Source organism: Coturnix japonica, chromosome Z (assembly GCF_001577835.2).
Source record: "Coturnix japonica isolate 7356 chromosome Z, Coturnix japonica 2.1, whole genome shotgun sequence".
Lineage (NCBI taxonomy): Eukaryota > Metazoa > Chordata > Aves > Galliformes > Phasianidae > Coturnix > Coturnix japonica.
In genome coordinates this window covers 50,738,910-50,763,476 of record NC_029547.1, presented here as the reverse complement: position 1 = coordinate 50,763,476, position 24,567 = coordinate 50,738,910, and the positions used below count along the sequence as shown (strand labels likewise).

The 24,567-nt window shown below is 39.8% G+C and overlaps 2 protein-coding genes across 12 annotated transcripts in view; one reads left to right on the top strand and one right to left on the bottom strand.

Moving 5' to 3' along the window:
- Nucleotides 1-7,754, top strand: part of CAST (calpastatin) — a 60,152-nt gene extending 52,398 nt beyond the window's left edge. For 10 of the 11 annotated variants that reach the window (XM_015849668.2, XM_015849666.2, XM_015849673.2 and 7 more), the window contains 8 exons: nt 226-324; nt 1,381-1,482; nt 1,887-1,979; nt 2,798-2,851; nt 3,268-3,357; nt 5,228-5,307; nt 5,704-5,770; nt 6,468-7,754. In XM_015849668.2, the coding sequence (XP_015705154.1) occupies nt 226-324; nt 1,381-1,482; nt 1,887-1,979; nt 2,798-2,851; nt 3,268-3,357; nt 5,228-5,307; nt 5,704-5,761 (576 nt within the window). In that variant the 3' untranslated portion in view covers nt 5,762-5,770; nt 6,468-7,754. The remainder of the gene's footprint in view (nt 1-225; nt 325-1,380; nt 1,483-1,886; nt 1,980-2,797; nt 2,852-3,267; nt 3,358-5,227; nt 5,308-5,703; nt 5,771-6,467) is intronic. The other variant, XM_015849667.2, reaches the window with a different exon arrangement.
- An 878-nt stretch (nt 7,755-8,632) lies between these two features.
- ERAP1 (endoplasmic reticulum aminopeptidase 1) lies at nt 8,633-21,392 on the bottom strand. Its single transcript, XM_015849665.2, has 19 exons — nt 21,304-21,392; nt 20,700-21,217; nt 19,880-20,018; nt 18,908-19,042; nt 18,402-18,522; nt 17,896-18,050; nt 17,286-17,399; nt 16,341-16,472; nt 15,697-15,828; nt 15,457-15,540; nt 14,951-15,111; nt 14,379-14,458; nt 13,925-14,108; nt 12,828-12,984; nt 12,554-12,738; nt 11,663-11,824; nt 11,242-11,382; nt 11,041-11,122; nt 8,633-10,042 (listed from the first exon to the last, which is right to left on the bottom strand). Exons 2-19 carry the CDS (start codon nt 21,188-21,190, stop codon nt 9,896-9,898), a joined length of 2,802 nt encoding a protein of 933 aa, XP_015705151.1. The 5' UTR covers nt 21,191-21,217; nt 21,304-21,392; the 3' UTR covers nt 8,633-9,895.
- Between the last annotated feature and the right edge of the window lie 3,175 nt (nt 21,393-24,567).

Sequence of the window (24,567 nt, the reverse complement as noted above, 5' to 3'; positions counted from 1 at the left end):
ACTATGCCAGGTTTTAACCCAGTAGCTGAGATGGAATATTGAACGTGAGCAAGCTGAGATGCAGAATGCCTTCACTCTGCACTCAGGAAGACATTTCAATCTAAAATAAGTCAAGCTACAAAGGAAAAAAAAGTCCTTAAAAGACGATGTGGGCACTGCATTTAAAATATGTGGCATTTGATGAATATTTTTCTCTATTAGTAGTGAGGCTGTGTCTTGTTTCAGAAATCCAAGACGGGTAAAAAAACTGCAGATTCTTCGGATGTTATCTCTGCTTCTACAGTTTCCTCAGTGCACTCAGCAGCTCCTCTGGCTTCTACATCGGTAAGCAACATTTTCTTTAGATTCTTTTTTCAGACAAGACATTGATGAGTAGAGTTTGGAGTGTCATAAGACCAGTTTTACCAGTATAGGCCATTGTAAAGTTAAGTCATTAATTGTTAGTAACGGTTATTAAGATTAGAAGGTTTTTGTTTTTTTTTTTACTCTTGAAAATAGAGTTTGGGATGGTCTGGACATTTTGTGTTTGACTGACTTTGAAGACTGTTCTTTTTGTTATTTTGGTTTTTCTTTTTTCTGAATATTGGCATGTTTCAGTTTGTTCTTGAAAAGTCCCTGGCTGCCCTTTGAAAATGAGAACACAGTCTCATGGCTGATCCCTCCAGAACTACAGAGGACATCAGCAGGATTTGGCTTTTCTGTTCTGTAGATGAAGGATAGTTAGCTGTGTGCAAATAGCTTCATTTTTAGGTTTTGCTCTTTTAACAGAACCACACTATTCTTTTTGTAGTTTAGTTAATGTCAGTATCACATAAATAATAGCATAGTCATCATCGTAGTGGCATAGTCATTTTGTAAGCCTAAATGCGGACGAATTCATTGTCAGTGAAAGCCCGAGTAGTTCCACGACCTCTTTCTAATACCAGGACTTTTTTTGCATTGAGTTGTAATGTGTGTTGGGTTTATTTCCGTTTTGATATATGCAGTGAGAGCTCCCTCTAGCGTTGGCAACCTAATTTGAAAGGGGAGCGTAAAACAAACTAGTCTGCAGTGATAATAATTGCAAAGTGAATGACTCCTAACAAAAAAACAAACAGCAACACAATCTTTTTATAGTACTATTTTCATTAGTTCAGTTGTGTAACAAAACAGAACCATTAAAATCAATTCCATAACCCCTACTTGAAATTGTTTTCTGTCTGTCTTCAATATATAGATATTTTTTCCCCAGCTGTTATGACTACACTACAATTACAAACAGAGAACTATCTGTGCATTCTTCTCTGAATTGGACAAGACATGAATTAGTGCATTAGCTTAAAAAAACCCACAATATTTTCACAGCAGATTTGGTTTCTCACATATATTTCATTTTACTAGGGAGGAAAAGAGATGGATGATGCCTTGGATCTCTTGTCTGATTCCCTGGGACAGAGAGAACCTGATCCTGATGAGAACAAACCGGTTGTGGATAAAGTAAAGGTAACAAAAGGCAATATGAAACTTTTGCTATCTCAGGAAAGTGGAGATTTTAATTTATTATTACTATTATTTTATTTCTAAGCAGAAAGTCTTCAGTCAGTTGAATTCTTTTTGAATTTTGTCAAAGATGTTGAGTCACTTAATGTGTTTTATTATCTGGAGATAATTGTTTCAAAAGTGGCAGCTGTCACATTTTTATTTATTTTTTTTTTAAGGAATACTCACAGTTTTCTTACATTTATAATGTTTGTCAAATTTGACTGATTTTGTATTTGTCAAACCATTTCATGATTCACAAGAAAGAACAACCTCCTAAGTAGTAAACAGGTATCCAGTTCTAAAATGTAATAGGGACAGGGAAACAATACAAGTACTGAAATTCTTAAAAAAATAAATGCTTTCAGGAAAAAGCTAAATCTGAACACAGAGACAAACTTGGAGAAAGAGATGATACTATTCCACCTGACTATAAAAAACTTCTGGAGTCGTCTGATAAGGTAAGGAGAAACTGTGTTGGTTTTTACTTAACTGTTTTACTGTAATGCTAGAAATTTGTGCACATATGCCAGTCTTTCCTCTGTGGAATTACAGTGAGAACAGTGATGCTGGACAGGGAAGTAAGTGTGTGTGATATATTAATGTGTTAACATTCAGTTTGTAAATCTTATATACTTGAGAGAAGCTGTGTGCATCCTTTCATACACTTGATTTCTAGAAGAAACAATAATCAAAGTTGTGTTTTATAAGCAGTCTGAAAAAAAAATTAATCAATTATAACAAGCCAGTAGCAATGATCATGAATATTCAGCAGTTTTCAGTTATACTGGAGCAGTTTCTTAGTTGTTCCAGAAAACCAGTAAAACGAATACCATATCAACCTTTAAAAAGATGTTGTTTATAGTCATAGTACACATGAGCTGTTTACAAACCTTATATAATAATGCTTATTCTTTCTAGGTAGCTTCTAGTCTGAGAGCTAAGTAAATATGCAAGTGTAACCTTTGTAATATACCTGAGGCACTGTGGGACGGCCATTCACTGTGACAAGTGACTACTCTGACAGTGATTTGATCTGTTCTAGATCAAGAAACTGCCCTTCCAGTAGACTAAAAAGATAAAATTACAAGCATAGTCAGAAGAATAGAGAATGAAAATACATTCTGAACCAATTTTGAATATATATCACAGGTAGTACAGAAGTCAGGTCAGAATGGTTCAACTTTCAAAACTCCCTGTTTAATATGTAAGCATATATTGAAACATAAAAAGAATCTGACCAGCACAACTTGAAGATGTAATCTTTATTCCTTCAAAGGGTAAACCTGTCAAACCAGCACCAAAGGATGCTTCGAAAAACAAAGAACAAAAGGTAATATTTCTTACATTTTTGGCCTGTGATTGTTTGCTATGAACTCAGATTTATTAATTAATTTATTTATTAAATCTGTGTCATTTGGAGGCTTGTAGTTAACTTTAATGCAAAATGTCATAAGTACAGCTGAGTGCAGGAGGTAACAGGAAGAACAGGCAGCAAAACTTTTCTTAAGAATAACTATTCATTATAAATGCGCAACTGTGCTAGTAATGCTGGTATCTGGTATCCAAAGATACTGTGCAGTTTGGAAAACTCAAATAAATGTGTCTGTTCTGTAAAGGTCATGTATATAGGATGTGTATAAGGTTTGCATATTTATATAAAAGTTGATTAAGCCGTTAAATGCCTTATACAATAATTTGGGCTTTAGGAGTTAGCACGTATTAACTTCATAATTAAAATTATTGCAGAAGCCTACGGATGACTCTGCTGCTATTGATGCGTTGTCAGATGACTTTGATAGTAGTCCAAAGACTTCTGCCACACCACAGCACTCAAAGGTAGGACATTTTCTACTAATAACATACAAAAAAACCACCAACAACAACAACCAAAGAAACAGTTTTTCACTGTTCTGTGAAAGTTTTTTTCTTTGCCGTAACTCTCATAATATAATGATTCTTAATACTATAAGGAAAGTTTGATGTGTCCTCCCCGTACTTTGTGTTTGGAAGAAGTCATGTTTGTGGTGTCTGGGATCTTGTAGAGTGATTAGGTAGGCTTGGAGGTGATTTAAGCAGAGAATTCTGATAATGGGTTTTGTACAGAAAAAGCAAAAGTGGGCAGATAAATCTTTGGCTTGTGATGTGTGCACTACCTCGCAGTATCATGGAATAGCCTGGGACCACAATGATCATTGAGTTCTAACCCCCCTGCTATGTGCAGGGTCACCAACCACCAGAGAGGCTGCCCAGAGCCACATCCAGCCTGGCCTTGAATGCCTCCTGGGATGAGGCATCCACAGCCTCCTTGGGCAACCTGTTCCAGTGTGTCACCAACCTCTGTGTGAAAAATCTCCTCCTAATCTCTAACCTAAACCTCCCTGTCTCTTAATGGCTTAAAGCCATTCCCCCTTATCCTATCACTATCCACCCTCATAAACAGCCATTCCCCCTCCTGTTTGTATGCGCCCTTCAAGTACTGGAAGTTGTAGGCTGGAAGTCACAGAATCATAAACCATAGAAAGACTTAGGTTGGAAAGGACCTTAAGAATCATCTAGTTCAAGAGTGTTTTCAAAGAAATGCTAGAACTGGAGAAGAGTTTTAAGTATGTTAGAGAAAATTTCATTGCCAACAAAAAAGGTCGAGGAGGAATGCACTAGAGAAGTTATTATACTGAGAAAAGTAGTATTTGTCATAGAATTATCTGTAGCACAGCTGACAAACACCTGTCAGACATTTCCTGGAGGAGTTCTGTTTGTGTGTATGAAGTGAAGTAATAGTGTCGTTACAGTTAAATTTGTGAGAAAGGATGGCTGTGCTAGAGAAGAGTATTAAGAACGGGATGGGTTTGATCCACGTTTGAGGGGAAGCAGCACTGAGACTTGGTTTTTGATTGCTCTAACACATCCTTAACCTGGAATTTGCTATCTTGAGCTTAGACAGGGGATGATGTCCTGTATGGCTTTGAAACATCCACTGTGCCTTTTGTCACTGCCATGGTGAAAGGCATAGAAAATGACTGGGAGATGCTAAGGAAAAAGGGGTTGTTAGTCTGGAGGAGGAGACTGGGGGGAGACCTCATCACTTTTCCCAGTTGTCAGCAAGGAGGTTGCACTGAGAAGTGAGTTGGTTTCTTTTCTAGAGTGACAAGTAATAGAATGCAAGGCGACAGCCTCAAGCTGTGCCATGATAGGTTTTGATTGGCTGTGAGAAAGAATTTTTTCACAGAGGCTGGTCAAGCATTGGAATGGTCTGCCCAGTGCAGGGGTAGAGTCTTCACCACTGGAGGTACTTCAGAGACACGTGGATGCCGCACTAGGGGACATTATTTAGTGATGGCACTCAGTAGCCCAGGTTGGTGGTTGTCTTGGTGAACTCTGAAGTCTTTTCCAAGTTACGTGATTCTGTGATTTTAAGAGTTGTTTTATTTGGTGATGATCTTTTCAGCTAAATCTTTATTACTCTGTACTAAATACAGAATGTGCCCAAATACACCAGCCATTTTTTGTCTGTGTACTTTCTTGCACTTTATTTGCCCCAGTGTTAAGCTGGAATCCCAACTTTGAGCTAGTTTTGAATTAAGGAAAGTGGTTGTGTACGTGCAGCCTGCATCTGTGTATTTAAAATAATGTGTAAGGGCAGCTGTTTGAGTAAGAGACGTCAGTTTTGTAACGTGTTTGTAACTGTAATTATGTTTTTTCTTTGGAGTGTAGGAGAAAAGTGGAAAGGAAACAGTCACCACTAAGGCAACCTCGAAGGATGAAAGAAAGCCCAAGGATCATAAAAAGGTGGAAATATATTAGAATATGGACAGTCAAGGTTAATATGCACTGTAATTGTGACAGATGAGCAGCTGCAATTTGGATTTGTATTACGTGCGCCTACCTTGGAGAGAATTTTGCAGCAGCATGCTAACATCTGCTCTGAAAATGTTCTTTACATTTTAAGTGAAAGGATTTTTGTTTACTGTGAAATTGCTGCACATTCCTTTTGTATAGCAGCAGGACTGTCTTACAGTTTTCAGTATGAAAGTGGAAGGTCTTTAAATCCAGAAAGATGGGGTTTTTTTAAGGTTCTGAGTAGTGACTGAATCACTGTGATTTCTGATGAGTGTCTGTCAGTGTGTAAGTTTGGATTTAGCTTAGTTTGGTTTCACACTCTTTCTTGCTTTTTTTTCTCTCTAGGCAAGGGGACAGTCCTCCAGCAGCAAATCTGAGAAGCAGAAAACAAGCTAAACGTTAACCTTTCTAGGTGAGCTGTTTTCTTATCTTGGAGCTACCATAAAGACAATTCACGCTAGTGTTGTTAAAGCTAAGTTTTTAAACAGTTTTAATTAAAAGCAAATGGTGATTAGAGACAGAGAAACACATAGAATTACTCTGTACTTCAGTAGGGAATCCTATGCAGAAAAGGCCTTACCGTTCTTTTCATCTATCCCTGCAGCTAGTACAGAATTATTTCCCACATCTAAATTTCTTTAAACCCTTGTAATGTTAAGCATTACAAAGTGTACCATACCGATTCCTTAGTAACGCCTTCTACATGGAATTTACAAAGACCAGGCAGCATATGTTGACTGGTTTTTATATCTGGGACAGTTAACTTATGTCGTGATTTCTGTATCTCTCAGAAAAACAAAGCAAAGCAAGGAAGCAAAACGAAAAGGAACCCAAAAAACAACCCAGCAGAAGGTTCAGCTTGTTTTATCAGTAGATGAGCGAACCTAAGTCCTGTGTGAAGCCTTAGCAGTGGACATAATATGGGGGGGTACAAAGATGTGTAATTGCTCTGCATCTGCAGCAAGCTGATACACTTACTGCAGTGTCCCTTTAAAAAATGCCTCCTTTCTCTTGATATTTGGACTTCCTGGGTTTCCTTCTGTCACTAGATATTTTATAACTGTTGTATTTCCATGTTAATATTCTTTTTTTTTTTTTTTTTCCCTCAGGATGTTGGCACTTGATGTGAAAAGTCGTCTTTTTATTGGGGATAATAATTGCTGCAAAAGCTGGTGCAAAAAGCATGTAGCTATTCTAGGTGTTTTTTGTACTGTGGTATTTTCTGGACTTCCTTCGTATTTTCTTTTTTTTCCCCAGTAGATCAGTGTTTTTGTTTTTTTTTTCCTAACCTTTCATTTTATTGTACTGATATGCTTTAAATTTTTTTGTAATTTTCTTGAGTTTTCAGAGGAAAAGGATGCTTTATATTTGTAAGAAGTATATTTCAGAAATTAATAGCAATGCCAAAAAGAAATTGCAAACTTTTGCACATAATCTCCACATAGTGCCTGTAAATCTCAGAAGAATTTGCATGTGCTAGCAGTTTTAACATTGCGGTGAGTGTAATAAATATTCTGGAATATAATGAGCTTTAGTTATCACCAGCAGATCTCAGCCTGGCTGTACACAGTCTTTCCTGATGTTTTTCACTGTAAGAAACCACAGATAAGCTGTGGATGCGTAAGGAATGAGAAACTGGTGATCAGCTGCTTCATCAGGAATAATAAAACACGTATTTGCCTTAACTGCAGCTAAAACCATAGCAAAACCACTCCAGATAATATGGACTTTTTTTTTTTTTTTTTTTTAAATTGCAATTGCATCTGTGCTCTTTCATAATTTCAGGAGTCTCCTGGACTGAACAAATAAAGATCACAGTGTAACACCACCACCATTATAATCACACACAAAACAAAAAAGGACGTTCATAAGCCTTAGCAGAGATCAAAGAGAAATTAAAGTAGACAGGTGGGCTTTTTGTTTGTTCGTTTGTTTGTTTGTTTTTCCTTTTTTGCTGTTTCTGGTCCTTGCTTCTGTTCCTCACACTCAGGAGAGAATGCAGTAGAACAGAACTGAATGCAGCAAGGAACAATGTCATTTTCACCAAGTCTTCATGATAACGGGCAAGAGCAGGCACCCTCAATTACGTCTGCTACAGATAGAGCTTTTGGGACCTAGGCATACCAAGTTCTTCCATTTGTTTACCTCTGTCTTTATTACTTGCAAAACATCTTTTTGCACATCCTTACACATGTATTGCTTTGCTGTTAGCTTACCGAAGGTCATACTAGGGTCAGTATTTGCAATGATTCCATTACCTGATTCTAGTATGAAGTGTGGCAGACGGAGGTGGCCTTGAGGTGGAAGTTGGATGATAATCAGAATTTTGACTGTACTTTGCAGTCTGTACTGAGAACCTGTGTCACACTAATAAAGTTTTTAAGGATGCACTGCCATGTTTCTAGCTTTTTTATTCACCGAAGCTGTTATGTGAATAGTTGTTGGAAGGTGAAAGCAAGAATTTATATTATGTGCAATTATAAAAATACACTGGCCTATTAAAACTGAATGCGTGTCTAAAAAAAACCAAAATGGTTGTCAGAGGTGCTTCATGAAGCCCTCCATAGTCTGACTGTGAGCCAGCTACAGGTCCTTCCTCCTTGCCCTTGGTTTTCCATGCTGTATATTAGCTAAGTAGGGCCAAAATGGGCCTCAGGCCCAGCGCAGAGTTTTACACACAGGAGTTTTCAGAAAAAAAATGATTATTTTGCTGAATAAGTCCAGTTAGAATCTGGGACATATGATGATGAACGGTCATTCTCAAGAGACTGAAAGAAACCCTTATTTTAACAAAGTTTGTGAACCCCGCTCTGTATGCCTTTAACTGTTGCAATTCATGGCTGGATCTTGACATAAGAATTTCAGTAGAGTGTTTCTAGCACAGTGAGCAAGTTTTATTCATGACACACACAGCTGTGTGTCTAAAATGTTCATTAGCGTGTCACCTCATACAACTCTGTGAATAAAAACTATCAGTGTACTTGTTGGTGATTCTCCCTTTTCTCCCATTGAAGGAGCTGCAATGTGTCTGGATATAAGCTTGCAAACAGGTCAAATTGATTAAGTTAATTAAAAAAGAAGAGGAGCAGGTGGGTGTCATAGGGAGGGCAAGCAGTGCTACTTAATAGCTTTCCCCAGAGCTGAGATACTGAAGAAAGTCATTGGAGCTGAAAATTAAGCAGATAGATAAAGCAGAAAACAGAAACGTTAATTCCTTCTTACAGTAACAAAAACAACAAAACACATATGTAGAAATGAAGTACGTCAACCAGAATCGTGTAAAAAAAATTTATTACTATTAATCACCTTTTCAGTTTGCTCTGAAACTTTTTAAAGGAAACAGATGTCAACAATACCTGAAATACTGAGTCTCAACTTCTCACAGTTGTTATAAATTGCTGCAAGTTATCCAGGCATTTCACCCCAAAGTAAGCTGCACTTTGGCAGAGCTCTGTACCTGTCTGCTACATCTTAGCAGTATACCTGTACAGTACTGCAGTAGCACAGTGAAGTTCCACCAGCATTAGAAACTAATAACTGAACCTCAGTTGTTCATCAAAAAGTAAAACTTCTAAATCCATTTCAAGTATTGAGCTGATATAATCCCCAACTTTAGTACACATGGTGCACATCCTTTTCTGAATTGTTTCCCTCACTGAGTGATGAGGTACAAGATTCCTTGTATATGAATGGATAGAGCAAGCAAAAGGAAACAGTATTTCAGACAGGACTGAGACCAAACTTTGGCCTTTCTGAAGACCTGCTGAACGCTAATGGTAGGTTTCCACTTTTTAAGCAGATTTTATTCCTAGTAGAGTGAAAAGTGAACAAAGCAGCACTGAAAGCTTATGATTAGTTCCAGCCTGTGCACTTACCCCTATGTTTCAGTCTTTGTTAAGAGTTTTCTGGCCATGTCAGCCAATATTGAAACACAGACAAGTCAGAACAACAGATAAAATAAAAAGCTGCAAAATTACAGGCATGCTTGGCAGGAGTGAGAAATCTAGTGATTTTAGGCACCTATGGGAATTTGTTGATTTTTTAAAATTAGTATTTGAAGAGTTTTTGTAGGTAAGCAGAGAAGGTCATTCACTACTGCGTATTATAAAAATAAAAACATCTCCAGGATTTCAACTCATGCCTCTTAACTATGTCTCCATCATAATATTCATGAATGATCTGAGTAATTATCTTACAATCCTTTTCATCATCGTAGAGCTAATAAATAAAGGTTGTTACAAATGATATCTGCCCTTTAAACCATCAGTGATTATTTATAGTAGTAGCTGCACTTCAGTTGTACAAGGGATCATTAAAAGAAAATTTCCAGATAAAGCAAACAGTTTAATCATCTTAAATTCAGATTCACACACACGACATCCATGCTCCTTTCCTTGATGTGACTTAAAAAATACTTCAGTCAGCATATTTTCAGTCAGCAGCAGAAGGCTGACAGCTCCCTCCTGAAGAACTAATGCCTCAGGCATTTTCAGTGCCTTCCAGTTTTTTCAAACAAATACAAACAAGCTTTCCTAACTTAGGAGTGGTTCTTTTGCAGCCACGTTTTGATTTCCTCAAAATATCTATCCATCCATTGTATGTTGTCCTCAATGGTTTCAATGGCTTGCTGGATACAACGAAGCTGTGCACTTTTTTCCTCCAGAGAACTGAAGAATTCTTTTACCTGTTGGTTAAAAAGTGAAAGAGTAGTGGATGAATGAAGAGGCAGCATCATCTCCTACTTTCACAGCAAGAAGTTTGTAGTATTTGACCTGACAACCACCTGACACAAAAAGTTATCTTAGAAGGTTTCAAAACTGCTCTATCCCATAAGCTGATGAAGATTACATATTAATTATATATAAAAAGAAATCCAGTTGCAAGAAATGTGATGTTGTGTGGGAGGAATCTGTCCTTTGCTCATTCAACAAGCCCTTGTGGTCTCTGAAACTGTGGCACCTGCACTATGGACAGCTGTGTGTCAGCACAGACTTTACCACAGAGAATATTAAGTGACAATGGTAGAAGATTTTGCTACACGGAGAGATCCGTGCCTCCTTCCAGTTTTCTACCAGAAAAAAAAAAAGATCCACATCCACAGAGTTCATTTGGATCTAACAAGAGAGCTGAGAACCAAGTACAAAACAGTGTACTGCTCCTTGTGTTCTTTCATTTTGGATTTATGTGGGTTATATTATTTCTGTCTGTATTTTGCTCTAAATCAGGAAATCTTAAACTGGCAACAGCAGAGACAGCTTCTGAAAAGAAAGTGCCAAGGGTTCAATTTTGAGGTCCTGGTAGGACTATGAATGGACATTGACCAGTCCTGATTATTTTTTTGATGCTGACAGAGATGATGGAAGAAGTGGACAAAATGAGTACCATCTATGATATATTTGCCCATCACTCTGCTCAGTAGAAAACCTCCTTTTTTTTTCCTCAGTATTTTTCAGAGGGAAGGCATAAGCTCTCGAGCTTACACATTCATACTCTGCATCCAAGTCCTCTGCCTAAACAAAACCTTTCTCCTTGCCACTTGCTTAATGCTCTGCCTTCAGCAATCCAGCTCCATTGCTGTAATCTCCAAGGAAAATATTGGATATTACTTTGACAATTCATAACTAGTTATGCTTTTAAAATGTTAAAATTTAATCCAAACTCTTGTGCCAGTGAATGGCTTACCTGTGCAAGCTGTGGCCTTGTTGAGTACTGATTTGTCACTCCAGTGACCATGCCTGCTATGGATGGCGAACCAAGTTCAAATCTAGCAAAAAGAATAACCTACACTCAGAAAGCTTTATATTATTTTGTAGGAAATTAATTAAATAGTGTTTTAATGTATGACTGGGTACAGACAGAAGTGAAACAACTTCTGTTCCTTACTTTTTGACGAGTTTTTCCCAGTTTTCCCTTAAGAAGGTCCAAGCAAGATGGTGGCCAGATGGATTTCTGGCAACAGACACAAGAATGTATGGAAAATCCTGAGTTTTTATGATGTCACCACGCAGACCTTCATCCATTAGCCTAAGAATTAGTAACAGAAATTGAAGTTGTTTAGACCAGTAGATAATAATGACAAATGATTACTCCCTTTACTTTTTAGCCCAGTTTCAACTGATGACTGACTACTGGCACTAAGATTCTGAAAGGAAGTGCTGCAGCCTCTTATTGTATTAAATATATAAAGCACTTCAGAAATCCTGAAATTAACAGCTGTGAAACAAGATGGAGCAACTCCAGTTCCTGTTTCAGAACTGGTGTATCTTCCCTCAAATGCACTTTTCTTGTGTAACACACCACTCACCACTGAAGTTTGTCCTTATTCCTGGTGAGGCTGAGAGCTGATGCAATTTTATCTTTGTCTACACTGAAGGAGTGGTGCTGGTATTTACTAAGGAGGAAATCCCAACCTTCAGATGTTTGTGCTCCAACGACATACACTGCTGTCTTCACATCTGCTGGCAGCCTACAGCAAATTGAAGATAAAGTTAGTCTCCGTGTCACATCTAGGAATGTATGTAGAAACACAACCATGTCATGCTTCGCTGGTATAACAGACTGCTTGTTAAGAACACTGGTCCTTCATGGGTATTAGAAAGCAATGCCTGCTGCTGAGAAACAGTTAAGTATATCACAGGGTGTATCATGGTGCTGTCCCCACCCTGGAAATGATTTCCTGAAATGCTGGACTCATTCCTTTTCTTTTGTTTTCCTTCCTTATTTTGAATATTCTTTTCATATCTGTCTTGTATTTAGTCAGATACCAATGTGGTCATCTTTGGCCTGCCCAGAACAATCTCTCAAAGACGTTCTGGAGGATGTTTTAAAGAGTTCTTATGTCATGTCATGATGGAAAACATAAATTAGGCCAAGTTCATGAACAGGAGCTACCTATTCTTATATAAGCAAAAGAGGGAACACATTCATGCATAATGTTCACTACTCTGAACATTTCTAACAAAAAAAAGATGTGGAATACCACATGAAGTCCATGATGGTTTGGGTATATAATATTCAACAAAATGCCACAGAAGTGGGAACTAAAACTTGAAAAATGAAACTAAATAGACTCAGCTTCAGATTGCAGAAAAGACTGCAGTTTAACTCATAAATTAACACTGCTTAATTAAGTGTAATTAAACACAACATCAGAAAAGACAGCCTTAGAAAAGGCGGTACTAATTACACAACAGACCTTAAGGTTCCATTGGATTTCTGCCATTTTGAAAAATACTCTTCCGCTTTGTCCACGCAGGGCTGGTACCTGCGCACACATGCAAATGTCAGCAGGGACTGCCGAAGCATTCTCTCAGACACTGAGCCTTCATCACTCCAAAGCTGCTTGTCAATTAGGTCCTTAAATAGACTGACTATATAGTCCTAAAATAAGGCAATAATAAATGTTTATACAAAAGGCCTTTTGCAGGGTACAATCAGATTTATGAAGTTGCAGAAGCTTAAAATTTTACCTTTAACTGTTTTTCTGTGTCATCCATATCTCTCCGCTCCATGAGCTTGTATATAGGAACCAGCTCATTCATACCTTGGAGTATGGGCATGATCTGTGTTTCTCGTTTCATGTATAAAGTTAAATCAAAAGCTTTGGAAATTGGCAGTTTTTTTATTCTAAGGAGTAGAAGGAACAGGATAAAACAATTTACAATTAAGCTTACACGACAAACTTAAAAGCAAAATCACTCTCCTAGTCCATCGTTTTACATTGGCATACTTGTACTACCACAACTGCATTGAAAATAACATGTTTTTGAACCCCTTTAAAATCTATTCCTTTTCTCCTTTGTGAAACTTAATGCTGAGAATTTAACTTCTGTTTCTCTTCTGGTCTAAAAAACTTCATTCAAATCAAAGAATAAGAGATCTATGCCAGACTTAATTGCCTTCTTGCTCATCAGCTGGACCAGGGAAATTGTAATTTAACTTCTGTGCTATCCTTTCTTGAGAGAGAAGGGATGGCTACCTGTGGTGCAGGAGATACAAAGATTTCATACGAAGATACAAAGTGAACATCAGGATTTCCAATAGATGCACTCCCAGCACCTGCTCACTTGCAAAAGCTTGACGGAGAGATTTAATAGGTGAAGATGTGCTGACAGCACCTGGTGTCCTCGAGGAACACTTTAATACAGATTTTGAATATTCAAACCTCAGAAGCTAAAATTATAGCAGGGATTGGTAGGACTGAGAACAAAACATTCAAAGAAAATAGAGGTTTCATAAAAACATAGATATATTTCATTTTGATTGCAGACTGTAGCACGTTAGCAATGAACAAAATGCCTTCTACTGCTGCAGTCTGCCAGCTCCATGACCAAATACACTGTTGGGAACATGAGAATTACTATGTCCTCTGGCCTGTATTCAATATGCTTAGATAGAACTACTGCAAATCCTGGGCTCACATAGCTGTAAGCAAGTAGGGAACATGATCTCAAACTATTTAAAAAATATAAGGAATAATATATATATATTATCAACATTACTTCTTTAATGACATTCCTACAAATGTAGAGTTTGTCCATTTTTTGCCTTTGACAGAACATGTTACCTCACAAGCTGGAATATATTGTTAATGAGACTTGCTCTGTCATTGCTGCTAATCATTGTATGGTTCTCTCTCAAAAGGTTGATCAGACGATCCCATCCATCATCTTCATAGTGCACAATGTAATAACCATTCATGTCCACATTGAATTTAACCCATTCAGCTTCTTCTGGAAGGATAATGACATCTGCAAACATAAATATAACTCCTTTTTGTTAACAAGTCAAACACAGCCTAGGGCTAGGCCCACAGATTGTTTCATTTCAGAGATTTGAATAGAATTCCAACAAGTTTGAATACAGTAAGAGATTGTTCTAGTGATGCTATTGAGATGACAAAAAAAAAAAAAAAAAAGTTTATCTTGCTGTCAATTCTAAAAACAACAACAACAAAAACTTAAGAGCAAAAAAAGCTTTTGAACTTTGAGTAAGTTAATCAAATTAGTCAAGGAAATTACCTGTTTTGGTTCTCATCAAAAATCTTTCAACAGTATGAGATCTGCTGGTAATGTAAGTTAGTGGAATGTGCCACAAGTACCTATTGCAAAACAGAAGTGCTTTGTTTAATGAATAAGCTTTGAAAAACCATCTCCAACTTAGCTCAGCCTAACAGCTGAGCAGTATCTAGTACCTGCCAGATGACAGCCATGAGATGCACTCACACCTGCTCATTTCAGTACAGACCCACATGCATCTATCTAGTTTTAATTCAGTTTGCTTGGGAGATTATTAACAGTGAAGCTGAAACAGTAAACTTTCAAGCCTAGTTCCACTAGCATGACTGCAGCAGAGGTTTACTCCACTAACCAAGGTGCCCAGCCCCTGCAGCTCTGCAGCAGCTGGTACCCCAACTCTGCACTCAGAGTCTGACCAACTGTACCTACTGCAGCAGCAGTGCTGGTCTTGATCTGCACAAAGATGCTCATCTAGTTAGCTCAGTCAGCATTCCTTAAGAAACAATAGTAAAAGCTCTTACTGTGTAGCTGTGTTTGCCACAAGTGAGTACTATAGTCTGTGCCCTGAGATTTACCCATTTTCTGTGGGTGAAAGAGAATCCACTCCTTTCTTGTAGTGCTCCTGCTGCAAGTGGACGTTCCTTCCTCTCACGGTGACAGTTACCAGGGGGAAACCTTTTTGTAGTGTCCAAGTGTCCATCATTGCCTTCACATCTAGGGACTCTTTGGTCCAGTGCTGTTAGTGAGGGAGAAAGAAGACATGTAGGAAGAGGAGGAAGACAGATGGAGTACACTGACAATGAAGTAGACCTGAGTAGGTAAGCACTTCACAAAACCTTCTGCATATTTGTAAGTTCTGCATAGGAAAGTTTAGGATGGAATGTGGGCTATCATGACATCTCTGGCTTATCTTCCTACAAACACTTTTAAATAGTTAATGATATCTCTTCAAGTAGTGCAGTTTTCCAGTCTGTGCCCAGTCTGTACAAGTACCAATCCTACAGCAAAGGATAGTAACATGAGAGGACTCTGATAGATGCCAGACTTCCAAATACTAATGAGTAAAATAATAGATGCTTACTGTATTTGAAGATGACTGCTGGTTTCTTCTGCAAAAGCCGTCACCCTGTAGTTCACTGTTTTCAGTACCTACTGTGGGACAAATCTGTAAAAGAGTTTTAACCATCCACTGATGTTACAGCTTTAAGTAGTGTTTGCTGTTTTCTTTAATGTATAATAAAAACAAATTACTATTGAAAAGCCATGAGATTTTTTTTAAAAAAAAAGAAAGAAAAAGAGAAAGAATAACAGAAATACTTGCATTTGTTAAACTGTCCCACAAATCTTCATTCTTAGTATTCTGATAGCTGTATTTCTGTAGATACTGCACCAGTCCAGCCTTAAACACATCCGCAGTCAGGAAGTCCCTCAGCATGTTTAATATACATGATCCCTAAAAAACAGAGTGACAGAGTGTTTACAGAACCACTCCTTGGACAGCAAAATGCTTGTTTTAGAAATTTTTCAGCATGCTACCATCTAAATAGCAGTATGGCTTTATTTGTCTCTGATAAAAAAACAACTAGTCTTTATGTATATTTAAGTAGTAATTTGATTTTCATAATCACCTTTCTTAAAAATATATTGGGTTGGGCAAACTGTTATTATTTTTTTATTTACTATATAGTCTGGGCATCATATAATGCTAACAGTAAAATACACTGCTTGACTTAGGCATTTGCAGTAATGGTTTAATGGTTTAAACTGATACAGAACAGAGAATAGGGAGTAAAGCCTCCTCTTTTTACACAATTTGAACTACATACAGGTGTTTTGGACATGGAGTTAAGCAAGTCATAAAAATGTGTACTCACACTGTGGCTCAGGGATGCCTGGTACAGTATGTACTGTACAACAGTACAATCAGTACAACTGAAATCAGAAGCAGTTAGTTACTTATTTTACCTTCTCATATGAAACTTCATCAAACATTTCTAAAATCTGAGCTGGATCCTCCACAGGAGTAGACACAGGATGGGATGAATTTAAGGCATCCACTTCCATGGCATCAAAACATCTTCTTAAGAAATAATCTTCCTAATGGGAGGCAGAAATGATTATTGCTACCTCATTTTGCTCAGCGACTACTGAGTTAGTTCACGTTACAGTTTGTTCCACATCATCTTCTCATCACACAAAGAAAGCAATGTATGTCTTTCTTTTTATTGCAGAGCATTAGGAAAAAAACCCACATTTACATAAGAGATGCAAATTTCTTCTAGCATTATAAACAAACTTAGTGCAGCTAGTGAGAGCTGAATATAACTCCACAAAAGCACGTGCACATTCCAACAGTTTGATGAAAAAAAAGAATTGTCTGTCACCATAAAACAAAAAACCCAACACAAAAACAAGAAAACAAACAAAAAAAAAATCCAGAGGTGAATTCTTTCATTATCATTCCACTGTAATTTTACAGCAAAATCCTGCATAGATCTTCCCAGTGCTCCTCACTTTAGGGGAGCTATGCAAAATTGCAGAGTTACTTATATTGGACCTGTGGATCCTATTGGAAGGATCTCAGGGTCTTCATGAGGATTTAAGTCTGACTGCATGTGATTAAGAGAAAGATAAAATCATTTCTTTACATTTTTGAAAATCTAAATAATGTTAAAAAAAAAAAAAGTACTTTTGTTGTACTCATTAACTTCCATCATCAACTTCTGAAAATAATTACACACAATTCAATCAACATTCCCACCCTTCAGAGTAAAGATCAGATGATTCCTTCAAAAAGAAATTAAGAAGCGGTTCACAGTACAAAACAGCTCAGTCTTTACCCATGCAAATTAGCATACTTACTTACTTAGAAGGCAGATCTAAAATAAAAATGCAGGAAATGCTACTTACAACTCCCAGTTCTGGATGGGTAACGTTTACTGACAGGAGTTCCATAAACTTTGCAAACCCTTCATTTAACCACAGATCATTCCACCACTCCATGGTAACGAGGTTGCCAAACCACTGAAACAACAAAAACACCAAACTCCTGCAATTAAGTACCTGGCTTATCACAAAAGCTGCTGCCAACCTGCATGAAACTGAAATTACAGTATTTCACTGATTTTTAAGGAACACCTTTTCAGTGATATAGCTAGCTCTGTGCTTCTTCATTTGTTATTTTTATGGTAAAACCCTAAAGCACTGGTTTCCACTTCCACTCCCCAAAACCTTGTAAATTAAATAGGTTTGGTAGGAAAGACACATATAAATATTTTCCAAACTTTTATGTATCTATATTCAGGCCCCACAACCAATTATAATGGTTAACAATGGTGCAAAGGCCCCAGTGTACTGCAGCTACCAAACCAAACACATTTTCAGCCTTCCATGTCTGTGCAGCCTGACTAGACTCCATTACTGGAAATAGTCCTCGCTGTTCATAGCAGAACACCCTCAAACTGGAGCAGCCCACTCTGTGGGCCCATTCTGATCCTTCACTGTTACTCCTAAATCTCACCTGGTGAGCCAGCTCATGGGCTATTATCATAGTAATCCAAAGCCTAGAGGATGCTGAAGACTTTTCAGGATCATATAGCAATGCAGATTCCCGGTATGTGGTCAACCCCCAGTTTTCCATAGCACCAGACTGAAAATCAGGAATAGCTGCTAAATCTAGAAAAGAAAACATAACAAAACATTAAAATACTGCTAGGATTATTTTACCCAGCTACCTGTTCATCCCACTCATCACAGCACACACACACAGGCACTCATATCACATACAGTATAAGGGGTTCCTGAGATGTAATAGCAAAAACATACCACAAAAGAAGTTCTACACAGAATACAAGGAATTTTAGTTCTCAGTGCAGCCTTTCAAACTATTCTTAAGCAAGGTGAGGAAAAAATCTTAGAAGCTTGTGAGCCAAAGTCAACCCAGTCTTACATAAATTACTAATTCTATATGTCTCACTGTTCTTAAGAATATTATTATGATTATCAAATAGATTATTTAAAGCTTACCTTGTTTAGGTAAGGGGTAGGGAATGCTGAAGTAGTCCTCGTAAAAGTCTAGAAGTTTTACTGCTGCATCCAGTGCATAATGAGCCTGGTCGATCTTTTCTGGTACTGTGTATATGGAAATCTACAGCACACAAGCAAGCAGGATTTTAATACCACCATCAAAAATGTCATGTGTATTATGTCATTTGTTCCTTAACACTGCTAACTGAGTAGCCATAAAAAGTGTCTCTAGAGCATATATATAACCATTCTCTTCTTACATGAGACAACGTTACACACGGTGCATGTATATAAAAAGCATGCATATTACCGAAAGCTATTGGCACTATTAGGAATCACAATGTAAATTAATTGTCCAATCATCTAATAACAGACCCTATCTCATTTTGTCTTTTAATTCATGTAAAACTTCAGGACATTTAAATGCAATGATTTAAATGAAAAATAAACTGTTTGTTTCCATACAGATCTTCTTACAAAGCTCTTAGAAAATGACAAAGACCTACCTTAACTCCGTGACTGGTTACTTTGCTGATGGACTTAAAATCTGAAACAATAAAGGCCACGAGGTAAGTACTCATCTTGACGCTGGTATCAAAATGGTCCTCAACAAGCCCTGAAGCTATATTCATGGACTTCACCTAAAAAAAAAAACAAAACAAAAACAAACAAGCACAGCACATCATTCATTGTTAGTATGCATAAATTGCTGTGGGTTTTTTTCAGTTTCATTGAGAACATTTTAAAGTCATGCTGGAAAGAAGTAATTCCCTTGGCTATCCTCCCCACACAAAGAAGTCACACATATACAAGTAGTTTCACTCATAAGAAATGAAACTCACAAGTTATTTGTACAGTGGTAAAACTATATATATAAAAACACTGGTTGCTGGTTCAGTTTTTTTCAGTGTGTGGCAGTACATCAACCAAATTAGATTGTCTAAGTCTAAACATCAATTATTATACATGAGAGAAATAAACTCCTTCAGACAATGATTGATTCAGATGTTTCAGGTATCTACTTGAAAACAAGACGGGTCACCTGTTGGAGTTATCCATTTTTCCTCTTAGTTACATACAATTTTAGCTAAATAACTCAGACTCACCCAATAATGAAAAGAAAAATCATTATTCTATCCATTTCTCTATGTAAGAATTGCTTTTTTAAACCAGTTTTCTAAATGTTTCCTTTTTAGAGAGGTACTCTGTGTGTATGGAGAGTTAATATTCCTTCATTTTTAAGGGCTAGCTTCCTCACAAACCCAGAATATTCTCAAACTACTGCTAAGAAGCAGGAACCCACTGGATGCATAATTTTCTCGCATTCTTTTTTAATCTTGCATCAAAACTACCAGCAATTGCAAACTGCCTTAAAAGGACAGACGTAATGTTTAAGCCAAGCATTCCCATGCTTGGATATTCTTCTCTTGTTTCAGTGGCTACCAAGCAATCACACAACGTTAGATGTATCCACCTACCAGAGGCATATTGGACAATGCAAGGTGATTTGGTTCCCTTCTAATTTTAATTGAAAACCTGGCTTTGAAGGCTGGTTCGTCAAAACATGGGAAGGCCATTCTTGCAGATGTAGGCTCAAAATGAGTTGATGCAAGCACTCTAAGTGAATAAAAGAAAGAAAGGAGGAGCTGTAGTCCACACATCTCCACACGCACAGGGCTTACCACCTTGATGTGTAAAAGCTGAGAAACTTCATACTACAGAAATAACTATACCATAATAATTACAACTGTACCATTATAATATTTTGCACATTAATTCAAGAATTACTGCTTCTGGAACTGTAGTGGGGAACTGAGGTGAGCAGATGAAGTTGCTTAAAAACAACCTTGGAAAAGGTTGCAGAATACAAGAAAATTTGCTATAAGCCCAACAAGTTGCCTGCTTTTTCCTCTCACCATACGTAAGAGGCATCAGTGGATATGTTGGTGGATCAAGGCCTGCTAAAGACACAGTCCAAACCTCAGAGATTAGGAGTAAATTCTTTTCTCAGAAGGAAGTGAGGACCTGGCACAGCTGCCCAGAGATAATGCCCCATCCTTAGTGGTGCTCAAGGCCAGGTTGGACTGGGCCCTGGGCAACCTGAGCTGGTGAGGGGCAGCCCTGCCAATGGCATGGGGTTGGGGCTGGGTGGGCTTGGACGTCTCTTCCAACCCAAACCTTCCTGTTGTTCTATAACTCTGTGAACCATATCACTATCTGAGAAAAAGGCAGTTTCTGTAGTACCCCACTGCACAATCTTGTAATCCTAAACAAAGAAACAAAAACCCCACCAAATACCTGAGTTCTCCTTCCTGGGTTCTGTAAGTGCTTTTATAGAAGCCGGAAAAGGAGTCGGAGAGGTTCGCCGAGTACTGGATGCTGACGGTGTAGTTGTGCCCGGCGCACAGCGGCTCGGCGGCCAGCAGTGCCAGCTGCTCGAGGGCAGGGTGCTGCAGCACCCTCACGTCCCGCACCGTGCAGGTACTCCTTGCCCCCGCCTCGATGGCAGCCCTGGTGATGCGCAGGCGTTTGCTATGTAGGACGACCGCTTTCGTTGGCTGCGTGACCGCGATGTCGATGGCCACGGTGCCGGTGAAGGTGAACGTGGTGAGGTTGGGATGGATGAGGAGGTGGTAGTGCAGCGGGACAACGTGCCTGGGGAGCCTCACCTTGTCCCAGGGAAACGGCGTGCTGCCGCCGCCGCCCTGGGTACGGCTGACACACCACCCCATGCTCGCCAGCACCAGCACCAACACCAGCACCACCACCTCCCAGCGCGGCGCTGTCATTATGGACCAGCCGCTGGCGGCTACCACCTGCAGAAGGAAAGCAAGCTCCAAATCAACGCCGTTCGGACGACCCCCGGCCCGGGCCTTCCCCCTCCGTAGGCAGCCCCCCGTACCTGCGGCCTGCGGGCCCCGAGCAGCGATGGGAAGCGAAAGCGAAAGCGATGGCAGCGCCGCGCCCCGGGGGCGGGGAGGGAGGGAGCGCAGCCCGGCAGTATCAGCTCCTTGCTGCTGTCACCCGGCAGCACGGCTGGGAGGGCTCCGGCAGCTGGAACCTGATATGCGTTTCTCTGCTGGTCGGTAGCTTGGTGATTAAAACAAGGCGTTTGGTGCCAAAGAGTACTAGTGTAAGTTGAGCAAGTGCTGTCATGTGTTTTCAGCTGCTGCCTCGGAGAGAATTGCTCCAAGAATCACAGAAAGGCTGAGGTTGGCAGGATTGCTGGGTCAAGCTGTTCCAAGCTCTGCTCCAGCAGGGACACCTGAACGGCTACGAGGAAATATCTGAGGCAGTCATAGAGCAATGGTTTGGGTCGGAAGGGCCCTCAAAGCCCACCCAGCCCCACCCTGTGCCATGGGCAGGGCTGCCCCCCACCAGCTCAGCTACCCAGGGCCCCATCCAGCCTGGCCTTGACCACCTGCAGGGATGGGGCACCACAGCTTCTCTGGGCAGCTATGCCAGTGCCTCACTGCCCTCCAAGGAATGAATTTCCACTTAACACTTAACCTAAATCTCCCTTATTTTAGTGTAAAACTATTCTGCCCTGTACTGTCCCTGTTAGACATGTAAAAAGTGGATTCCCCTCTTTGTTAGCTTCCCTTGAGATCTGGAAGACCATAATGAGGTCTACCTGGAGCCTTTTCTAAGCTAAATAAGTCCTGCTCCCTCAGCCTTTCTTCACAGTAAAGGCAGTCCAGCCCTCTGAGTGTCTTTGTGACCTTCTCTGGACCTGCTCCATCAGCTCCATGTCCTTGTGCTTGGGGCCCCAGACCTGGATGCAGTACTGCAGATGGGGTTTCATGTGGGCAGAGTAGAGGGGAAAATCCCCTCCTCCCTGTTGTTGCAGCCCAGAATATTACTACCACACATGCTCAGCCTGATGGTCACATATAAGGCATCTGTGACAATTGCTTATGTAAACGTGAATGCTGCATTTCCAGTTTTCAGCAGCAGATGTCGAACAGGCACGCTGGCTTAGCCTATACCTTTCAAAAAATGTTTTCAGTGTGTAGTTGCAAGGTATTTGTAAGACCTGCATGTAAAGATTCCTTCATCACATGTAGTTAAAATTAGTTATTATTTAATAATAACAACTAAAAATAGAATAGAACTATCTCTTTAATTTGGGATTCAAGAGTCTTGGATATGGCAGAATCTTCCCCAGGGCTTCCCAACGGCAGACCATAGCCCAGCTCAGGCTTGAGCACTGGAGGAAAGAGGAGGACACTGAGGCCTGCTCTTCCCCTCATCTTCTGCCTTCCATCTCCAAGAGGGCACAGAGCCTCATCCCATCCAGCCCCACATCTCTCTACCCTGATCCCCTCCCTCCATGCCCCAGCATGGGGCCACGTGTACTCATCATGCCATTTGGACCTTTGCCCTGCCTTTCCCTAGGGAAGGGCTGGAGGGGGTCCCTCAGTGCAATTTACCTACTGAGAAGTGCTACTTCTCATCTCAATAGGACACACTTTGGGAGGCCTTATCTACCTTCTCCCATTGCTCTCTAGAAACTATATCCAAGTGTTACAGATACCCTGCAATTAAATAGCGAAAAGATTTCTTGAAAGGTATTGGCTAAACCAGTGTCACTCTTCAGCATGTGCTGCTGAAAACTTTAGGTGTGACATCTGCATTTATGCATGGTCCACAGAACAATGGAAAGGTTCACTGAAAAGGAGATCTGGATGTTACTGCATCTTATTTCTCCACACAGGCCCAGCTTCAAATATGGGAAAGGTTAGCTGGGAGAGAAGAATCATACACGGTGTAAATGAAGAGCAGGTTTGAGATACTTGCTGAGACTGTACGTGTCTCTGGAGCTGGACAATATGCATCTCAGGGTCCTGAAAGAACTGCTTGATGTAGTTGCCAAGTCACTCGCTGTCGTATTTGAAAGGTCATGGCTATGAGGCAAAGTCCCTGGTGAGTCCCATTTTTAAGAAAGGGAGAAAGGAAGATCTGGGTTATGGCCAAGAGCTCCATGTCCAGGTAGAGGTTGATAACCAGTTGTGTTCCTCAATGATATGTCTTGCAGCTGACACACTTTTTTACACTGACACAGGCAGAGGGATTGTGTGCAGTCTCTGCAGGTTTACTGACAACACTCAGCTGAGTGGTGCTGTTGGTACGGTAGAAGGAAATGGTGTCATGAGAAGATACCTGGACAGTCTTGGGAAGTGGTATCACATGTATAATACGATTTTTAACAAGGCCAAGTGCAAGGAGCTTGCACAAGAGTTGGGGCCATCTCAAGTACATGTACAGACTGAGAGAGCTTCTGAGCAGCCCTATGGAGAAGGACTTGGGGATTCTAGTGGGTGAAAAGCTGAATGTGAGCTAGCAGTGTGCACTTGCAGCCTGGAAGGCCAACTTACCCTGGACTGCATTGATAGAGGGGTGGCAGCAGGGAGGGCATTGTCCCCCACTGTTCCATCCTTGCAAAGCCCCATTTGGAAAACTGCATTCAGGTCTGGGGCCCCCAGCACAAAAAGGATGTGAAGCTGCTGGATTAGGTCTGGAGAAGACGATGAGTATAATCAGAGGGTGGAGTACCTCTACTGTGAAGAAAGGCTGAAGGAGCTGGGCTTGTTCAGTCTGGAGAAGAGAAGGCTTAATGGAGACCTAATTGTGGCCTTCCCGTATTTTAAAGGAGCTCATAAACAGGAGGGGGAATGACTTTTTGCAGAGAATGATAGTGATAAGAGCGAATAGTTCTACCTTAAAAAAGGGGAAGTTGAGGTTAGACATTAAGAAGAAATTCATTCCTCAGAGAGCAGTGAGGCCCTGGCACAGCTGTCCAGAGAAGCTGTGGTTCCCCAACCCTGGAGGTGCTCAAGGCCAGGTTGGATGGGGCCCCGGGCAACCTGAGCTGGTGGAGGGCAGCCCCAACTGCCACAACTGCACAGTCTTTAAGTTCTTTTCCAATCTTAGCCATTTTACAATTCTATGATTCTTAAAGCTGAAGAACCTGGAAAGTGCCATGTCCTTAAAGAATATGACATTCGGTTAAATTGCATTACACATATTTCAGGAATGGCCATGGGAAACACTCCCTCTTTTTTTCCCCCCATCTCCCCCACCAGCTAGTGTTGGAATATTTTGTGGATTATTTTAGACAGCCGCCTGGATTCTACATATATGTTCCATAATTTAACGTCTCATT